The following is a 19033-nucleotide window of genomic DNA, read 5'->3' as shown; positions in this document are numbered from 1 at the left end:
TGTACTGACTCCCTCCCCATTGTATAAATGTGTCAAAACTGCTCTGACTCCCTCCCCATTGTGGGAAGGAATATGTTTCAATAAGGTTTCATTGTGGGACCTCAGAGAATATCTGATACTCACAGGTCAGGATCCTTTTCTGTGTATTTCACCAGGATGTGTACCTGCCAGTGAAGCATCCTCACAGGCCGTCAGGGCCTGGTCTGCTCGCAAGACCATCCTGGATATGCTGCCTCTTCCTATACAGAGATTTCTGCTCGGTGCTGAGAGGACCCACTGTCCTTCTGTCTGCGCATCATTAGAAACTTGCTGTGTTGTTCGGGTGAATGCTGGAGTGTCCACCTGTTGCAGTATCCTTACAAATGGAGGCTAACTTTCGCATCGAGATCTAATTTACATCTGTTTCAATGGTGTTGATCACAAAGAAGTGCTGATTAGGTTTACTGACCAGAACGGGCACCAGAATGTGGTGACTCAGGGAATTCCTCAGTAACTTCATTGCAGTGTTAATGTGAGCCTTACTTGTGATTAATAAATAAACTTTACTTTAAAACAGAAGTATTTACAATGAACTTAATTATTAGTACATCACTGGCCTAATTCCATTGACCAATTAAATGTCCTACCATCTCACATCCCAACACAATATAATCACAAAGCATACTCACACCACTTAAACACATTGCATAGCTTTCAGTGAACACATTGTAAAAGGAGCATTTGTAGTAATATTGTGGCCACTCAAACTGACGCTCACTGCGACTGTGACGTGCTCACTGCGACTATGAGACATTCATGTGACTGCACGCAGACACGCTCACTGTGATAGAAAAACACATGCTCAATGTGACAGGGCATGCGGGTGCACTCGCCGTGACAGCGCGCGCGGGTGCACTCGCCGTGACAGCGCAGTGTTCTAATCTGATCTTTTATTGATCCACTAGCAGGGGTAAGGAGAGGCACAGTGACTTCCATGACATCCACCATATTTCTTGATCAATCCAATGGAAGCAGCGCTCTGAGTTTCACTGAGGATCCCTGTTCTTTGTAAGTGAACATTATGTGTTTTTCTCTCTAATGTTACAGAGTGCATCTTTGAAATCATAGAAACCCTGCAGTGCAGAAGGAACCCATTCAGCACATCAATCCCACCTAGGCTTTATCCCCGTAACACCCTGCTAATCCCTCTAATTTACGCATACGGGAATTTAACATGGCCAATGCACCTAACCCGCATATCGTTGGACTGTGGGAGGAAACAGGAGCACCCAGAGGAAACCCACGCAGACACAGAGAATGTGCAAACTCCACACAGACAGTGGCCCAAGCTGGGAATTGAACCCAGATCCTTGGAGCTGAGAGGCAGCAGTGCTAACCACTGTGCCACATTTTCACTGATTGAATCTCAGAATATGGAATTCTCGCATATAGGAATGTCTTATGCTACATTTATTTCATCACTTCATAACAATTGGGATGTGGATGGACATTTTGTTTTAGCTAATGTTGCAGGATGTAGCGTTCCATGGTTCAAGTATTCTGGGATTGACAATCCATGCCTTCTATGCTCACTGCTTGATTCATTAAATCTGGATATAGATTCAGAGTGAAGTAAACAGATATTATTAAAAGATCTGAAAGCTGAACTGGGAGAATTAATGCAGCCATTTTGTGACTGCTCAGATACTTTAAAATCCTGTAAATAAAGCTGGTGCACTCTTCAAAATGAGTGTTCTTTCTGTAATGGTCTGAGGATAAATCAAACATTTAAAATATACAACAATGATATAATCCACTGGAACAGACTGGGAAAGGCAAATTCATTTTTGTATTTGGAGCCAGAAAAATTGAAATCCAAACTTCCTAGACAAGTACAGTGCAGGTTAGATACAGAGTAAAGCTCCCTCCATATTGTTCCCATCAAATACTCCCAAGACAGGTACAGCGTGGGGTTCTCTATGGAGTAAAGCTTCTATCTATTCTAATCCTATTTTCCAGCACTTGATCTGAGCCTTGTATGTTATGGCGTTTCAAATGCTCATCTAAATGCTTCCTAAATGTTGTGCGGTTCCCGCCTTGACCATTTCAGGCAGTGAGTTCCAGATTCCCACCACTCTCTCAGTGAAGGATATATACCTCAATTCTCCTCAATTTCCTGCTCCTAACCATAAATCTTTGCCCTTGGGTTATTGATCTTGCTATTAGGGGGAAATCTACCTTATCTATCTATAATTTTCTACATCTCAGTCAGGTCCCCCTTCAGCCTTCTCTGCTCAAAGGAAAACAACTCCAGCCTAATAGGGCTCATAGAAACTTACAAAGGTCTAACAGGATTAGAGAGGGTAGATGCAGGAAGCAGGTTCCTGATGGCAGGGGAGTCCAGAACATGGGGTCACAGTCTAAAGATATGGGGTAAACCTTTTTAAGACTGAGATAAGGAGAAATTTCTCCACCCAGAGAGTGGTAAGCTTGTGGAATTTCCTACCACAGAAAGCAGTTGAGGCCAAAGCATTGCATATTTTCAAGGAGTTAGGTAATGCTCTTGGGCTAAAGGAATCAAAGGATATGGGAGGAAGGCGGGATCAGGCTATTGAGTTGGATGATCAGTCATGGTCATAAAGAGTAGCAGAACAGGCTCGAATGGTTGAATAGCCTATTCCTACTTCAATTTTCTGTGTTACTAACCAGCCTCTCTTCATAGCTGAAATTCTCCAGGTTAAGGGGAGCCCTAATGTACAGTGGATGGAGTGAATAAAGATATTCAACACTGGCATGGTTTTAATAAAACCAATAAAGAGAATGTGTTTCTCCTGGAAAGTAGAGCAGTGACCAGAAGTCGCTGGTTTAAAATAAGTGACAAAAGAAGTTGTGGAAATGAAGAAAATACTATCTACACAGTAGTTTGGTAAGATGTGGAATGCACTCTGTTGGAGACAAGAAACATACTCCATAGGAATGTTAAGAGGCTTGGCCAACCACTTCATGAGAGCTAATTGGCAGAGATGTACGATAAAAAGCAAAGGTGTGGGATTTGCTCAGATAGCTCTGTAAAAGCAGCAGCTCAATTATGACAGGCTGAATGTCCTCCTCCTGTACCATAACATGTTGTAATGTTCTGATTTTAACTACACCTGTTCTTCTAGATCTTTCTCTGAGAAGTGTGTCATGAACAACTATTTTGGCATTGGGTTAGATGCCAAAATCTCACTGGAGTTCAACAACAAGAGGGATGAGCACCCTAAAAAATGCAGGTATGTGATTTCATTTTCTGTTCCTGGTGCTCTGTGCTTTGTATGTGAAATCACACTGACTGACCCAGGTCTGACTCAATCTCAATGCCCTGTACCTATGATATAATGGTGTGGAGATGCCAATGTTGGGCTGGGGTAAACACAGTCAGAAGTCTCACAACACCAGGTTAAAGTCCAAACTTGTTGAACTTAACGTGGTGTTGTGAGACTTCTTACTGTATATGATATAACACAGACTGAGCTGAGTCTGAGCCAGCCTCAGTGTGCTGTGTACAAAGGGTATCAAAGGCTAAGCCAGGTTTTTATGAGCTACCCTGCTGTGTGAATTTCAGTAATATTGCAGATAGTGTGTGCTGACATTCTGGCATTGAATTGTTTTATTGCATTCAGAAGCCGAACTAAGAACATGATGTGGTATGGAGTCCTTGGTACCAAAGAACTACTTCAGAGAACGTACAAGAATTTAGAGCAGCGAGTCCATCTGGAGGTACAATGTCCATTCATTAATATAAACAGAGGCCTGTGCAATGTTGTTCAGAACACTGCATCTTGATCTCAGACACTGAAATCCAGTGCAGCTCAGTATATGTGGTGGTTGGAAGGCCACTATCTAAGATGAGCATTTAGATAGCTTCAAATTTCTCAGATACAGAAGTGATCAGTATAAGGTTCATAGTTCACCTTTGAGAGAAGTAGAATTGTCTCAATAATTCAAAATCTTTTCAGCGATTCCCTTTGATGTAATATAATCCTACTAATGTTCAATGGGGACTGCATAGAGGGAGCTCTAATCTGTAGCTAACCCCTTGCTGTACCCATCTTGTGAGTGTTTGATGGGACAGTGTAGAGGGAGCATAACACTATCTAATCCCATGCTGTACCTGTCCTAGGAGTGTTTGATGGGGACAGTGTAGAGGGAGCTTCAGTCTGTAGCACACTCTGTAGCGGCACGGTAGCACAGTGGTTAGTACTGCTGCTTCACAGCTCCAGGGACCTGGGTTTGATTCCTGGCTTGGGTCACTGTCTGTGTGGAGTTTGCACATTCTCCTCGTGTCTGTGTGGGTTTCCTCCCACAGTCCAAAAATGTGTGGGTTAGGTTGATTGGCCATGCTAAAATTGCCCTTCAGGGTACTAGGATGCTTATGTTAGAGGGATTAGTGGGTAAAATACGTAGGGATATGGGGGTAGTGTTTGTGTAGGATTGTGGTCGGTGCAGACTCGATGGGCTGAAGGGCCTCTTTCTGCACTGTATGGTTCTATGTATCTAACACCTTGCAGTACCTGTCCTGTGAGTATTTGATGGGACAGTGCAGAGGAAGCTTTAGTTTGTATCAAACCTCTTGCTTTTACCCGTTCTGTGAGAGTTTGATGGGGACAGTGTAGAGGGAGCTTTGCTCTGTATCTAACACCTTTGCGTGCCTGTCTTGTGAGTGTTTGATGGGACAGTGTAGAGGGAGTTCTAATCTGTATCTTACCCCTTACCTTATCCATCCTGGGAGTGTTTGATGGGGGACAGTGTAGAGGGAACTTGACACTGTATCTAACTCTGTGCTGTACTTATCCTAGGAGTGTTTGATGGGGACAGTGTAGAGGGAGCTTTACTCTGTATCTAACCCCTTATTGTACCTGTCCTGGGAATGTTTCATGGCTCAGTGTCAAAAGGACTAATCAAAATTATTGTTACTCCAAGCCCACAATAACCTTTGTATTCTAGCATTTGCTACAATATAATTCAAGTTCAGAATTTTAGAACGAGGATGCCAAACTGTTCTTCAACTCTATTCCATTATTCAATTAGATCATGACTCTCCTGTAACTTTAACTTTATTCACCTGTCTCAGATCCATGTCCCTTGTAATTTTATCCAACAAAAATCCATCAGTCACAGGCATAACTAGCATCCACTTCCTCTTGGGGGAGAGGTCCACATTTCCACTTCCCTTTGTGACAATGCAGCTAAGATGAATGATCTGCCAGCACAGCATGTAAATAGCCCAGTCTTATACATTTATCTAAAAGGCAATGAGGAATTTAAGTACATGGATATCACAGCAGTAACTGTTGAGTCTTCAGATCCTAGGGGCATCAGTTGGATCCATTTGCTTTTTACAGGATTTTTGTTCTCTTTGATGTGTAAATCTTTCCAGATTCTTCAGCAGGGAGATGCAAGAGAGCTAGGCACTTCCTTTTTCATTGGTCCAGAGGCTGAGAGGCTAAGAGGAAAATGGAAACACCTAGTACCATTGGTCACTGGGTCTGGCGTTGTTGATGCAATGAGCTGAGTAGATCAAAGAACACAGAATGATTCAAATGGACATGAACAGCATCACATAATGAATGGGCTGAAGTTGGATATCCCTATAGATCTCTCTCTGTTTTTGTATAACAGTGTGATGGAGTGTCCATTTCACTCCCCAGTCTTCAGGGGCTAGCAGTGCTCAACATCCCCAGTTACGCCGGTGGAATCAACTTCTGGGGAGGAACAAAGGAGAATGATGTGAGTATTTCTGTATACTGTATGAGCCATTGATGGACAATATAAAATGATATTAGAGCACACCACATATGAACACAAGTGGATACTATACACAAATATCAGTGTACATCTCTGTGCATTACTATATGCAGCACATCAACATGATTGTATATTGCTCATGGATGTTAGAACTACTTAATAGGGAAGTTTTCACATGTGCTGTGTACTGCAACAATCGGAGGCACACACACCACACTGCAGTTCCAGTGCCTGCAACACCACCATCAGCAATGGTGGTGAATCAAAGTGTAGGACCATCTGTAATATTGAGTCATGCAAAATATTTAAACAAGTACATCACCAATAAAGAGTATTTTTCCAAACGTTCCTCCAATGTGCAGAGTATTAAATATTGTGCAATCTGACTCTGACAGCCTAATACCATGGTTAATATTTCAGTGTTCACAGCGCACAAGTTAAAAATTCTGGGACCGCAATTGTCATTTGTTCATTGTCTCACTGGCACTGGGTGATGCTTTGGTGGTGCAGTGAACTAGGGGAATCAAAGAACAGAGAATGGTTCAAATGGACATGGACAGCATCATGTAATGAATGGGTTGCAATTGTTCCAGACATTGGTTACTGAATACCAATCAGACATTCCAGTAACCATTAGTTGTTGTTCTAGAATTATGGAGCACCATCCTTCGATGATAAGAAGCTGGAGGTGGTAGCGGTGTTTGGGAGTATCCAAATGGCTGTTTCCAGAGTCATTAACCTGCAGTATCACCGGATAGCACAGGTGAGTCTGGAAGAATGTGGTGAATTATGAGATAGCCCAGGTGAGCCTAGGAGTTGCAAAGAATTATGGGATAGCACAGTTGAGACTGGGAGAATGAAGAGAATAATGGGATAGCACATGAGTCTGAGAGAACACACAGAATTATGGGAGAAAGCTCAGTATTATGTGATGACTACCCACTTATACACACAATTCACTTCTTATTCCCTGAAGAAGATGTGCCATCTAATAATTCAAATGAAACAATTTAAACATTCCAGAGCCTTGGAGAAAGCTCAAATAAACTTCCAATCAACTAGAGTAGGATGTAATCAAGGTTGATTGGCAAAATAATCCCAATACAACAACATTTTGAACAAAGCTCCACAGCAGCTACACTCACATTTACATTCTCAACTGTTAACACTCTCTCCTCAAAGTCAGAAGGTTGTATGTTCAAGGCCCACTCCAAGACCTGAAGACAAAAGTCAAGGCTGGTGCTCCCGTGCTATATTCATGGGGTGTTTCATTGTCAGAAGTGCCACCTTTCAGATAGGAATGTTAAATTGAGCCCCTATCTGCCCTCTCAGATAGACATAAATGACCTTCTGATACTCAAAGCATAGCAGAGGAGTTATTCCCGGTGCCCTGACCAATGACCTGCACAGGTAAGTCTAGGAGAATGCATAGAATTCTGGGATAGTATAGATGAGTCTGGGAGAAAACACGGAATAGCACAAGTGTGTCTGGAAGAATGCATGGTATTATGGGATAGCACAAGGTCTCTGGGAAAACATACAGAGTTGTGTGATAGCACCGGTGAGCCATGGACAATGCACAGTATGCGATAGCACAGATGAGTCTGGGAAAAAATATAGTATTATGGGATAGCCCAGGTGAGCCTGGATGAATACAAAAACATTTTAAAATGTGTTCATATAGCACTTTTCACAGTGATAAGCAGTCAAAGTGTAGCTCCTACAAACAGGAATCAGATAATTACCAAATTATTGCTTTTGTGATATTGCTTAAGTGATAAATATTGGTCAGGGCACTGGGAATAACTCCCCTGCTATGCTTTGAGTATCAGAAAGTCATTTATGTCTATCTGAGAGGGCAGATAGGGGCTCAATTTAACATTCCTATCTGAAAGGTGGCACTTCTGACAATGAAGCACCCCATGAATATAGCACGGGAGCGCCAGCCTTGACTTTTGTCTTCAGGTCTTGGAGTGGGCCTTGAACATACAACCTTCTGACTTTGAGGAGAGAGTGTTAACAGTTAGAGAATGTAAATGTGAGTGTAGCTGCTGTGGAGCTTTGTTCAAAATGTTGTTGTATTGTGATTATTTTGCCAATCAACCTTGATTACATCCCACTCTAGTTGATTGGAAGTTGACTTGAGCTTTCTCCAAGGCTCCGGAATGTTTAAATTGTTTCATTTGAATTATTAGATGGCGTATCTTCCTCAGGGAATAAGAAGTGAGTTGTGTGTATAAGTGGGTAGTCATCGTATTTTCACAACCTGATGTTGAATCCATTGTGGATTCAGGATTCTTCCTTTGATTGATTGTCTGGGAATACAATTCATTCTCTAGTATGTTGAATTTGGAAAATTTTGAATTGCTTGAAAGTGAAAACATAGATGAGTTTCCCCTGATGATGTTCACACACACAAAATAATGTGGCATTAGGGACCATATTTTCTAACTTACGTTATTCAATCTCTTTGAAGTTAATGACAATCTAACTGAAGAAGAGTGGCTACTTGTTTTGATCTTATTGAAACATTTAAGATCTGCATAGGCATGACCGGGTGAACGCTGAAAGGGTGTTTCCCCTCATGGTAGAGACCAGAACAAACAAGTTCAAAACTAAAGGATCTCCCATCATTTAAGACGGACATAGAGATTTTTTTCTTTTGGAGAGTTGTGTGTCTGTAGAACTCTCTTCCCCAGAGAGTGGTGGAGGCAAGGTGAAGGAAAAGTTTTAAGGCCGATTCTTTACTAGCAAGAGAATAAAACGTTATTAGGGATACATAGGATAATGGCATTGAGGTCACAATCAGATCAGTCATGATCTTATTGAATGGCAGAGCAGGTCCAAGAGACCAAATAGCCCATCCTTGACAAAAGAATCACGGGTGTGATGCCGGGGAATTATTTTTGCTATAATCTGGAATTCATGATCTGAAAGGACATCTGAAAGAAACAGGTTCAATAGTAGAGAATTAGGTAGTAGTAGTTCAGGAAGGAACAATTTGTTTGACTGTAAGGAAAATGCAGACATGACTAAATAGATAGTTCATCTAATGAGCCAGCTGAGACACAATGGGCTAGATGATCTCCTTCTGTGCTCTACGTTTTATGTTTTGTATTATCAGTTGTGAATGAAGGTTTATCTAGCATTTCCTGCTGCTTATTGTTGCAGTGCCGCACCGTTAAGATCACCATCAGTGGAGATGAAGGTGTCCCAGTTCAGGTGGATGGTGAAGCCTGGATCCAGCCTCCAGGAATTATTAAAATCCAACATAAGAACAGAGCCCAAATGTTAACAAGGGACAGGGTAAGTGTTCATTACCGTCATTGTCCTGCTTGAGCAGCACTCTGATAATCTGGACAATGGGGCAGCATGGTGGCACAGTAGTTAGCATTGCTGCCTCACAGTGCCAAGGATCCGGGTTCAATTCCAGCCTTGGGTCAGTGTCTATGTGGAGTCTGCATATTCTCCCTGTGTCTGCGTGGGTTTTCTCCCACTATCCAAGGATGTGCGGGTTATGTTGATTGGCTATGCTAAAATTGATCATGTTGTTAAAGGATTAGCAGGGTTATGGGAAGAAGGTCTGGGTGGGATTGTGGTCTGTGCAGACGCGGTGGGCCAAGTGGCTTCCTTCTGTATATAGGGATTCTATGGATTCTATGAATGTTGGCAGTGTCTAGGATCTTTCCTGGTGTGTGCTGAAATGGAATTTCAGCCAAAGTTGCAGTAGTGAGACTTAAAAAGCCACTAATGCTAGATTACCATTGGTTAGAACTGAATTCAAAGATCATTACTGATTTGTGTTTGATATTTTGTTTGAATGTAGTTTTAATTGGATGTAGTTAGAGCTTAGTGCAGCAAAAGAACAAACAAAGAAAGTCTGCCAAACCAGTAAAACTATAAACAGTGAATGGAATGAAATCTAAAGTTGCAGATGCATAATTCTTTGAAGATGACAGTTATTGAGGCTAACCTTGGTTGGAGATGTTCTGGAACCATATGACCTCCAACAACACCACTTCTAGACTGGGTTCGAAAGAAGCAAAGAGGTCTCTGTCTCTCTCTGTCTCTCTCTGTCTCTCTCTGCCTCTTCCTCTCTCTCTCTGCCTCTCTCTCTCTCTCTCTGAACATAAGAACATAAGAAATAGGAGCAGGAGTAGGCCATCTAGCCCTTCGAGCCTGCCTCACCATTCAATAAGATCATGGATGATCTGCAGTGGATCAGTTCCACTTTCCCGCTTTTTCTCCCCATAACCCTTAATTCCCTTGTCTATCAGAAACCTATCTACCCGTGACTTAAATATATTTAGCGAGGTAGCCTCCACCACTTCAATGGGCAGAGAATTCCAGAGACTCACCACCTTTTGAGTGAAGAGGTTCCTCCTCAACTCCGATCTAAACTACCCCCTCCCCTTATTTTGAGGCTGTGCCCTCTAGTCCTGCTATCCTTTCTAAGTGGGAAGAATCTCTCTACCTCCACCTATCCATCCCCTTCATTATCTTGTAAGTCTCTACAAGATACCCCCTCAGCCTTCTAAACTCCAATGAGTACAGACCCAGTCTATTTAATCTCTCTTCATAAGCCAACCCCATCATCTCTGGTATCAGCCTAATGAACCTTCTCCGTACTCCCTCCAAGGCCAATATATCCTTCCGCAAATGTGGCGACCAAAACTGCACACAGTACTCCGGTTGCGGCCTCACCAGTACCCTGTACAGTTGCAGCAAGACCTCCCTGCTTTTATATTCTATCCCCCTCGTGATAAAGGCCAACATCCCATTCGCCTTCTTGATCACCTGCTGCACCTGCAGACTGAGTTTTTGCGATTCGTGCACAAGGACCCCCCGGTCCCTCTGCACCGCAGCATGCTGCAGCTTTTCGCCTCTTAAATAATAATCCCTCCTACTATTATTTCTGCCAAAGCGGATAACCTCACACTTGTTAACATTATCCTCCATCTGCCAGGTCCTCGCCCATTCACTCAGCCTATCCAGATCTCTCTGCAGACTTTCCGCGCCCTCCACGCAATTCGCTTTTTCAGCTCTGCCCCTCTCTCTCCCCCCCTCTCTGCCTCTCTCTCTCCCCCCCTCTCTGCCTCTCTCTCTCTCTCTCTCTGCCTCTCTCTCTCTCTCACTCTCTGCCTCTCTCTCCCCCCCTCTCTGCCTCTCTCTCTCCCCCCCTCTCTGCCTCTCTCTCTCTCTCTGCCTCTCTCTCTCTCTGCCTCTCTCTCTCTCTCTGCCCCTCTCTCTCTCACTCTCTGCCTCTCTCTCCCCCCCTCTCTGCCTCTCTCCCTCCCCCCCTCTCTGCCTCTCTCTCTCTCTCTCTGCCTCTCTCTCTCTCTCACTCTGCCTCTCTCTCTCTCTCTCTGCCCCTCTCTCTCTCACTCTCTGCCTCTCTCTCTCCCCCTCTCTGCCTCTCTCTGTCTCTCCCTCTCTGCCTCTCTCTCTCTCTCTCTCTCTGCCTCTCTCTCTCTCTTTCTCTGCCTCGCTCTCTTTCTCTGCCTCGCTCTCTCTCTCTCTCTGCCTCGCTCTCTCTCTCTCTGCCTCGCTCTCTCTCCCTCTGCCTCGCTCTCTGCCTCTCTCTCTCTCTCTCCCTCTCTGCCTCTCTCTCTCCCTCTGCCTCTCTCTCTCTCTGCCTCGCTCTCCCTCTCTCTGCCTCGCTCTCTCTCTCTCTGCCTCGCTCTCTGCCTCTCTCTCTCTCTTTCTTTCCCATACTGCCTGGCTGGTAGCTAAATTGTCAGCATCTTTGGGGGTATTACTAGTGTTAATAAACATTACTAGCTGCTCCGTCAAGACGATGGAATACCCACTGTCCCAGCTGCTTGGTAATGCTCACAGGCACTGCCAACTTAAAAGCTCAGTCCACCCATGTGAACAACTAAACTTTCCTTAGGCCAGATTCTAAGCCTTTTTCTCAAACAAAGGCACCCACAAGTCCCTCAGTTGGTGAGCTGGAACTCGTCCAACCTCAATGTCTTTGAGCGAGAAGTTCCACAATCCCAGACAATAATATCTTTCCTGACAAAGTCAGGACAACGTGGAGGTGGGATGAGGAGAACTTACTTTCACCCGGCTTTCCTATAAGCATGAATACATGAATGGTTTGGAAATTTTTGATTTGGTTTGACTTATTATTGTCATATGTACTGGGATACAGTGAAAAGTATTGGGTGGAATTTTATGAGAATGATTCTAAGTGTCCAGCTAGTGTGAAAATGGGAAAGTTGCAGATCCATTTTTTAGGTGGGATTTTACACCCGATGTTGTGCATATAGTGCATGAAAAGATTGGCTAGAAGATTTCTAGCTGCTGCAGGCAGTGGGCAAAGCTTCATTTATCAGTCAGCAGAAGAGGAAGCTATTGCACGTGTGCAGACCTCTAATGCTGCACATGCACAACAGCAGAGGGAGAGCACTGTCAGGCCTCTGCTGTTGCAGCCAGCCTGAACATAGCACCCCTGCAAATCATCCCAAGCCCCACATCACCTGGGAATGTAGTCCCCTCGGCCCAAATTGATTGTGCACCCCCTCCCTCCTCCAATCTAATGCAGAATGGTAGCAGGCCTCCCTCCCTCAGCCCACTGATCTGATGCAGGGTTCCATTGGGACCCCCAACTCACCCCACCCATCGCAGGCATAGTGGCAGCGGGCATCCCCTTTCTCCCTGATTGGGCAGACCCTGCACCCCCAAAGGTCCCACCCCCTTAGCCCCATCCCTTTCACCTCACCCTCACAGGCAGTGCCAATGCACTTGTTGGACATTACCAAGGTGGATGGGGCAAACCAGTAAAATTCTGCTCATTGTTTCTTGTGCACTATACAGATAGAATATACGATTCATAAAGTACATAGGGGAGAAGGAAAGGAGAAGGTGCAAAATGTAGTATTGCAGTCATAGCTAGGGTGTAGAGAAAGATCAGCTTAATATATGGTAGACCCATTTAAAAATCTGATGGCAGCAGGGAAGAAGCTGTCCTGAGTCAGTTGGTACATGTTCTCAGACATTTGTATCATTTTCCCAAAGGAAGAAGGTAGAAGAGAGTATGTCTTGGGTGCTTAGGGTCCTTGATTATGCTGGCTGTTTTTCTGATGCAGTGGGAAGAATAGACAGTGTCAATGGATGGGAGACTGGTTTGAGTGGTGGACTGGGCTATATTCATGACCCATTATAGTTTCTTGCAGTGTTGGTCAGAGGAGGAGCCATACCAAGCTGTGATACATCCGGAAAAGGAGTTATCTATGGTGCATCTGGAAATAATGGTAAAAGCATAGCAGCATGCCAAATTTCCTTAGCAGTGGAGCTATCACAAGATTGACCTTCAATTCTTAGAGGATCCAAGTCAATCCTGGAGGGTTGACAACCGTGGTGACAACATGGGCAGAAGAGTACTAAACTAGTTGAGTAGGAGATGGGGCTTTGGACAGAAATTTGGGGTTGAAAAGCTGATTTCATAAAAACTATCATTGGGCTATGTCTGCGGTATTGGTTCAGGTGTTAGACGCCCCATTCCAAAATGAGTTTAAAACCATGCAAAGGGGCTAGGGCACATTCACTCATCATTCACTGAGACCAGCAATGAAACATTATCGCGATGACCGAAGACTCAACAAATTATTATTGTTGGACAGAGAAAACCAATAGAGCTTGAAGTTGACGGACTTTCCTGATGATGAAAGCTTTTAACTTGGTACACAGTGAAAACTTGTTTCCACTGGCTGCTCATACAGGGTTACTGAGAATGATAGGTTAAATGAATCAAGGAATTTGGAGCAAGGGTGATAAAGGAGGTTATGATACAGGTGGGACATAAATGAACTGAACATTGGAAAGGCTGGGGGGCTGCAGATTAAAATCCCCATGTTCCTGCCCATAGAATGAAGGGAATTGTTAGAAGGATAAAGGAGGAAATTGGATGAAAGTTTTCACATGGATGGTAATTAGAAGGTGAAATATTTTATAAGGAGTGATTGAAGCAAAGATCAGAACATCATTTAGAAAGGAATTGGATAAGTATTTGGATAAGGGAATGGAAAAGGAAAGTGGGAATAGAGTAAGTAGATTAATTTAAGGGACCAGCAGTTGGAATCTTCCGTGCTGTAGTTTCATAGTTTTGGAAAAATGTATATGGGAAACCCTGTAAGGGTTCCGTTTCCACCCGTGGATTCTTCACATATTGGCATCTTCCCCCTCAGGCATTTGAAAGCACTTTGAAGTCTTGGGAAGACAAACGTAAAGGAGATTCTCTGAGACAGATGACTCGGCCTCGCCTAAGCTCTCAGCAGTCCATGGAGTTCCTCACAGAGGAGGAGATGGGCGAGATGCAGCAATTTGTGCAGTCAGCAGAGACACTGATCAACAGGTATGAACCACCATCAGGACAGTTCACATCACCTGCCCACCATCATTAACAATATTCATTAATAACCTGCCCACTTTCCTTAATGAGATTCATTAATCACACACTGTCATTAAACAAATTGATTAATCACCCACCCGCTGTTAGTAATTAAATCCACCCAGTATCATTAAAAATATCCACTCATCACCCACTCACTGGTATTAACAAGGAATATGAATCACCCAACTGCTATCATTAAAGGAGATTAATTAATTGCCTATCCACTATCGCCCCCATCTCTGAAAAGCTCTTGACTTCTACCATCCTGTCAAGAAGAAAGAGGCAGATTAGAAGAAGAAATTTGAATGTGGAGTTCAATAAGGTTGTGTTTAGTGTCTGTCCAATATCAGGTTTTACTGATTGAGAACATATGTTCCAGATTGCGTCCACAGAGAGATCCTTTCTGAGTAAATTGGATTTGTTTTTAAATTCAGCAACTAATAAAGGCCAAAAGGAAGCCACTAAAAATTCTGGAAATCTGCAGGGGTAGGCCCAAAATATACGTTGAAGATATTACAACCTGCAGTGGGAAGGTTCAATGCTTAGGGTGCAGGAGGGTGGATACCAGGATCTACGGGACAAGATTCAAGACCCAAAAATGAAAGACCTCGCTGAAAAAGTGCCTTGAGTGGAAAGACACAACCTATGGAATGGTCAAAAAGAGCTGAATTCCAGAAGAGAGGTTAGAGTGACAGCCCTTGGCAGCAAGGCTGCATTTGACCGAGTGTGGCATCAAGGAGCCTGGACGAAACTGGAATCAGTGGGTATCGGGACAAATTCTCCGCTGGTTGGAGTCATACCTGATACATAGGAAGATGGTTGTGGTTGTGCAGGGTGAGTCATCTCAGCTCCAGGACGTCTCTGCAGGAGTCCTTCAGGATAGTGTGTTAGGCCCAACAATCTTCAGCTGCTTCACCAATGACCTTCCCTCTGTCATACAGTCAGAAGTGGGATATTCGCTGATGATTGGTGCTGAACATTGCACACTCACAATTCCTCAGATACTGAAGCAATCCATGTCCAAATGCAACAAAATCTGGACAATATCTAGGCTTGACCTGACAAATGGCAAGTAGTATTTGTGCCACACAGATGCCAGACAATGACCATCACCAATAAGAGACACTCTAACCACTGCCCCTTGACATTTAATGGTGTTACTATCACTGAACCCCCACTGTCAACATCCTTGGGGTTACCATTGACCAGAAACTCAACTGGACTCACCACATAAACACAGTGGCTACAGGAGCAGGTCAGAGGCCAGGAATATTGTGGCGAATAACTCACCTCCTGACTCCCCAAAGCATATCCATCATCTACAAGGCACAAGTCGGGAGTGTGATGGAATACTCCCCACTTGCCTGGATGGGTACAGCTCTAACAACACTCAAGAAGCTTGACACCAACCAGGACAAAGCGGCCTACTTGACTGGCACCACATCTACAAACATTCAATCCCTCCACTACCGCTCAGTATCAGCAGTGTGTACTATCTACAAGATGCACTGCAACAATTCATCAAAGATCCTGAGACAGCGCCTTCCAAACCCATGACCACTTCCATCTAGAAGGACAAAGAAAGCAGATAAATGGGAGCACCACCACCTGCAAGTTACCCTCCAAGCTACTCAACATCCTAACTTGGAAGTATATCGCCATTCTTTGGCAGTCGCTGGGTTAAAATCCTGGAATTCCTTCCCTAATGGCATTGTGGGGCAACCTACGGAACATGGACTGCAGCAATTCAAGAAGGCAGCTCACCACCACCTTCTCAAGGGCAACTAGGGATGGGCAATAAATGTTGGCCAGCCAGCAAAGCCCATGTGCCACGAATGAATAAAAAAATTGACACCACTGAGAAAGGGGCAAGGGCTATGACACAGGACAACACCAGGGAAGAGTTAGGGGTTTAGAGTGCAGGACTCATCTCGGGAAGTCAGTAGTGTCAGACAATACCAGGTTATGAAACATGCCAACAGTGGAGGTGCAGTGCAAGAATTTCGAGTGCAAAAATTCTGTGACTTAAAAATACCAAGAGTGGATGTTTGAGAGCAGCACTGAATATTAATTTTTAAAGACTAGAAAAGGGCAATGGTGAGAGATAGTAACATATCAGCAAGAACATTTTATGAGTTAGTACAGAGCCACATTCAATGAGAAAATTATGTACGTTAGTTCATAATGTTTGCTGCCATCAACTACTGAGTTGAAATGATTACACTCTTGCTGTTGTACAGGATCCATCATGCAGCTGAGAGACACAAGATTATTGAGCAGGAGCTGGCCCACGCAGTCAATGGATGTTCTCATGTGTTAAGTGAAGTCTTACCAAAGCAAAATACTCCTGAGGTAAGTCAGCTTTACTTAGTTTCCTCTTCACTCCTAGAAACTGACCCCTGAGATTCCTCAGATAATGTTCCTTCTACAAGGCAGGTATAGCACCAGTTTGATCCATTGTGGAGCACTCTCAGGAAGGAGGCTTCAAACACTCCCAGGGCAGGTACAGCACAGTGGTAGATACAGAATAAACCTCCCTATACACTGTCCCCTGTCAAAGACTGTTTAGGGCAAGTACAACATAGGATTAGATACAAGCAAAGCTCCTTCTACACTGTTCCCGTCAAACATTTACACGGTGGGTAAAGCACAGGGGTAGATACAGATTATCCATACGAGATACAAGTGAGGTACCAGAGGAAACAAATCTGAGAGACAGGATAAACTGTGATTTACAAAGGCATGGATTGATCAGGATAATCATGAGATCTCACTTTTGTGACCAGTCTGTCATGTGGGACCTGGTTAAATGCTTAAAAAAATCTATTAAGTTAATAAGACATGATCCAGTTGGTTTAGTAAAAGGAAGATCATGTCTTATTGAGTCATAGAGGTTTACGACATGGGAACAGGCCCTTAGGCCCAACTTGTCAATGTCACACTTTTTTTTAAAACCCTGCAGCTAGCCGCAGTTGCTCGTATTTGGCCCACATTCCTCTATACCCATCTTAGCCATGTAACATTCTTATTTCTTAGTTCTACCCATATGGATTCAGTGACCGAACCCTCAGATATATCCCCTCCCAGTACTGCCATGATGTTTTCCCTAATTAAAAGTACAACTCGCCCTCCTCTTTTACCTCCTGTTCGATCTTTCCTATAGCATCTGTACCCTGGAACATTGAGCTACCAGTCCTGTCCCTCCCTTAGCCATGTAGCTCGGCAGACTGGAGGGGCTGATTGTGGACAAGTCCCCAGGACCGGATGGAATGCATCCGAGGGTTCTGAAAGAAATGGCGGAGGTGATAGTGGATGCCTTGGTGGTTATTTTCCAGACGTCGCTGGATTCCGGGGAAGTGCCGGATGATTGGAAAATGGCTAATGTTACGCCGTTGTTTAAGAAGGGTGCCAGGCAAAAGGCGGGGAATTATAGGCCGGTTAGTTTAACGTCTGTGGTAGGTAAAATGTTAGAATCTGTCATTAAGGAGGAAATTGCGAGGCATCTTGAAGGGAATTGCTTGATAGAGCAGACGCAGCACGGTTTCATTAAAGGGAAGTCGTGTCTGACAAATTTACTGGAGTTCTATGAGGATGTGTCTAGGGCGGTGGATAGAGGAGAGCCGGTGGATGTGGTCTTTCTAGATTTTCAGAAGGCGTTTGACAAAGTACCTCACAAGAGGTTAATGCAGAAGGTCGAGGGACATGGAGTTGGGGGTAGGGTGTTAGCTTGGATAGAGGATTGGTTGTCAAATAGGAGGCAGAGAGTGGGGGTCAACGGGTGCTATTCGGATTGGCGGATGGTGACTAGTGGAGTGCCCCAGGGGTCGGTGCTGGGGCCTCAGCTTTTTACCATTTATATAGATGATCTGGAGGAGGGAACCGAGTGTAGGGTGTCGAAATTTGCTGATGACACCAAGATTGGGGGAACGGCAAATTGTGTGGAGGGTGTGGAGAGTCTGCCGAAGGATCTAGATAGGCTGGGCGAATGGGCCAGGAAATGGCAAATGGAATTTAATGTTGGCAAGTGTGAGGTGGTCCACTTTGGTAGGAAGAATGGTAGGAAGGACTATTACTTACGTGGAGAAAAACTGCAGCAGGCGACGGTGCAGAGGGACCTCGGGGTCCTTGTGCATGAGTCGCAAAAACCCAGCTTGCAGGTGCAGCAGGTGGTCAGGAAGGCGAATGGGATGCTGGCCTTCATAGCGAAGGGGATTGAATATAAAAGTAGGGAGGTCTTGCTGCAGCTGTATAGGGCATTGGTGAGGCTGCAGCTGGAGTACTGTGTGCAGTTTTGGGCGCCGCACCTGCGCAAAGATATTTTGGCCTTGGAGGGAGTGCAGAGGAGGTTTACTAGGCTGATACCGGAGTTGAGGGGGTTGAGCTATGAGGAGAGGCTGAATAAACTGGGCTTGTACTCGTTAGAGTTTAGAAGAATGAGGGGAGATCTCATTGAGACGTATAAGATGATGAATGGGATGGATAGGATAGAGGTGGAGAGACTCTTCCCGCTCAAAAAAGACAGTAGGACTAGGGGGCACAGCCTCAAGACAAAAGGGGGGCGGTTTAGAATGGAGTTGAGGAGGAACTTCTTCACTCAAAGGGTGGTGAATCTCTGGAATTCTCTGCCCGTTGAAGTGGTGGAGGCTGCCTCGCTAAATATTTTTAAGACGCGGGTTGATGGGTTTTTGATAAGAGAGGGGATTAAGGGTTATGGGGAGAAAGCGGGAAAGTGGAACTGAGCAGCGACAGATCAGCCATGATCTTATTGAATGGCGGGGCAGGCTCGAAGGGCTAGATGGCCTACTCCTGCTCCTATTTCTTATGTTCTTATGTTCTTATGTTTTAGTAATTGCTGTAATATCCAAGTCC

At 44.3% G+C, this 19033-nt stretch overlaps 1 protein-coding gene across 2 annotated transcripts in view; it reads left to right on the top strand.

The window, feature by feature from the left end:
* The window catches only part of LOC145342102 (diacylglycerol kinase delta), a 190020-nt gene that overhangs the window by 154080 nt on the left and 16907 nt on the right, over positions 1 to 19033 (top strand). For both annotated transcript variants that reach the window (XM_080187317.1, XM_080187318.1), the window contains exons 17-24: positions 945 to 1047; positions 3144 to 3251; positions 3642 to 3738; positions 5641 to 5748; positions 6416 to 6529; positions 8938 to 9072; positions 13959 to 14125; positions 16405 to 16516. In XM_080187317.1, coding sequence (XP_080043443.1) covers positions 945 to 1047; positions 3144 to 3251; positions 3642 to 3738; positions 5641 to 5748; positions 6416 to 6529; positions 8938 to 9072; positions 13959 to 14125; positions 16405 to 16516 — 944 coding nt within the window. The remainder of the gene's footprint in view (positions 1 to 944; positions 1048 to 3143; positions 3252 to 3641; positions 3739 to 5640; positions 5749 to 6415; positions 6530 to 8937; positions 9073 to 13958; positions 14126 to 16404; positions 16517 to 19033) is intronic.

Source organism: Carcharhinus amblyrhynchos, chromosome 4 (assembly GCF_965287045.1).
Source record: "Carcharhinus amblyrhynchos chromosome 4, sCarAmb.v2.hapA, whole genome shotgun sequence".
In the NCBI taxonomy this organism is placed as follows: Eukaryota; Metazoa; Chordata; class Chondrichthyes; order Carcharhiniformes; family Carcharhinidae; genus Carcharhinus; species Carcharhinus amblyrhynchos.
Note: the sequence above shows the minus strand (reverse complement) of the source record. Positions and strands in the feature narration are given on the sequence as shown.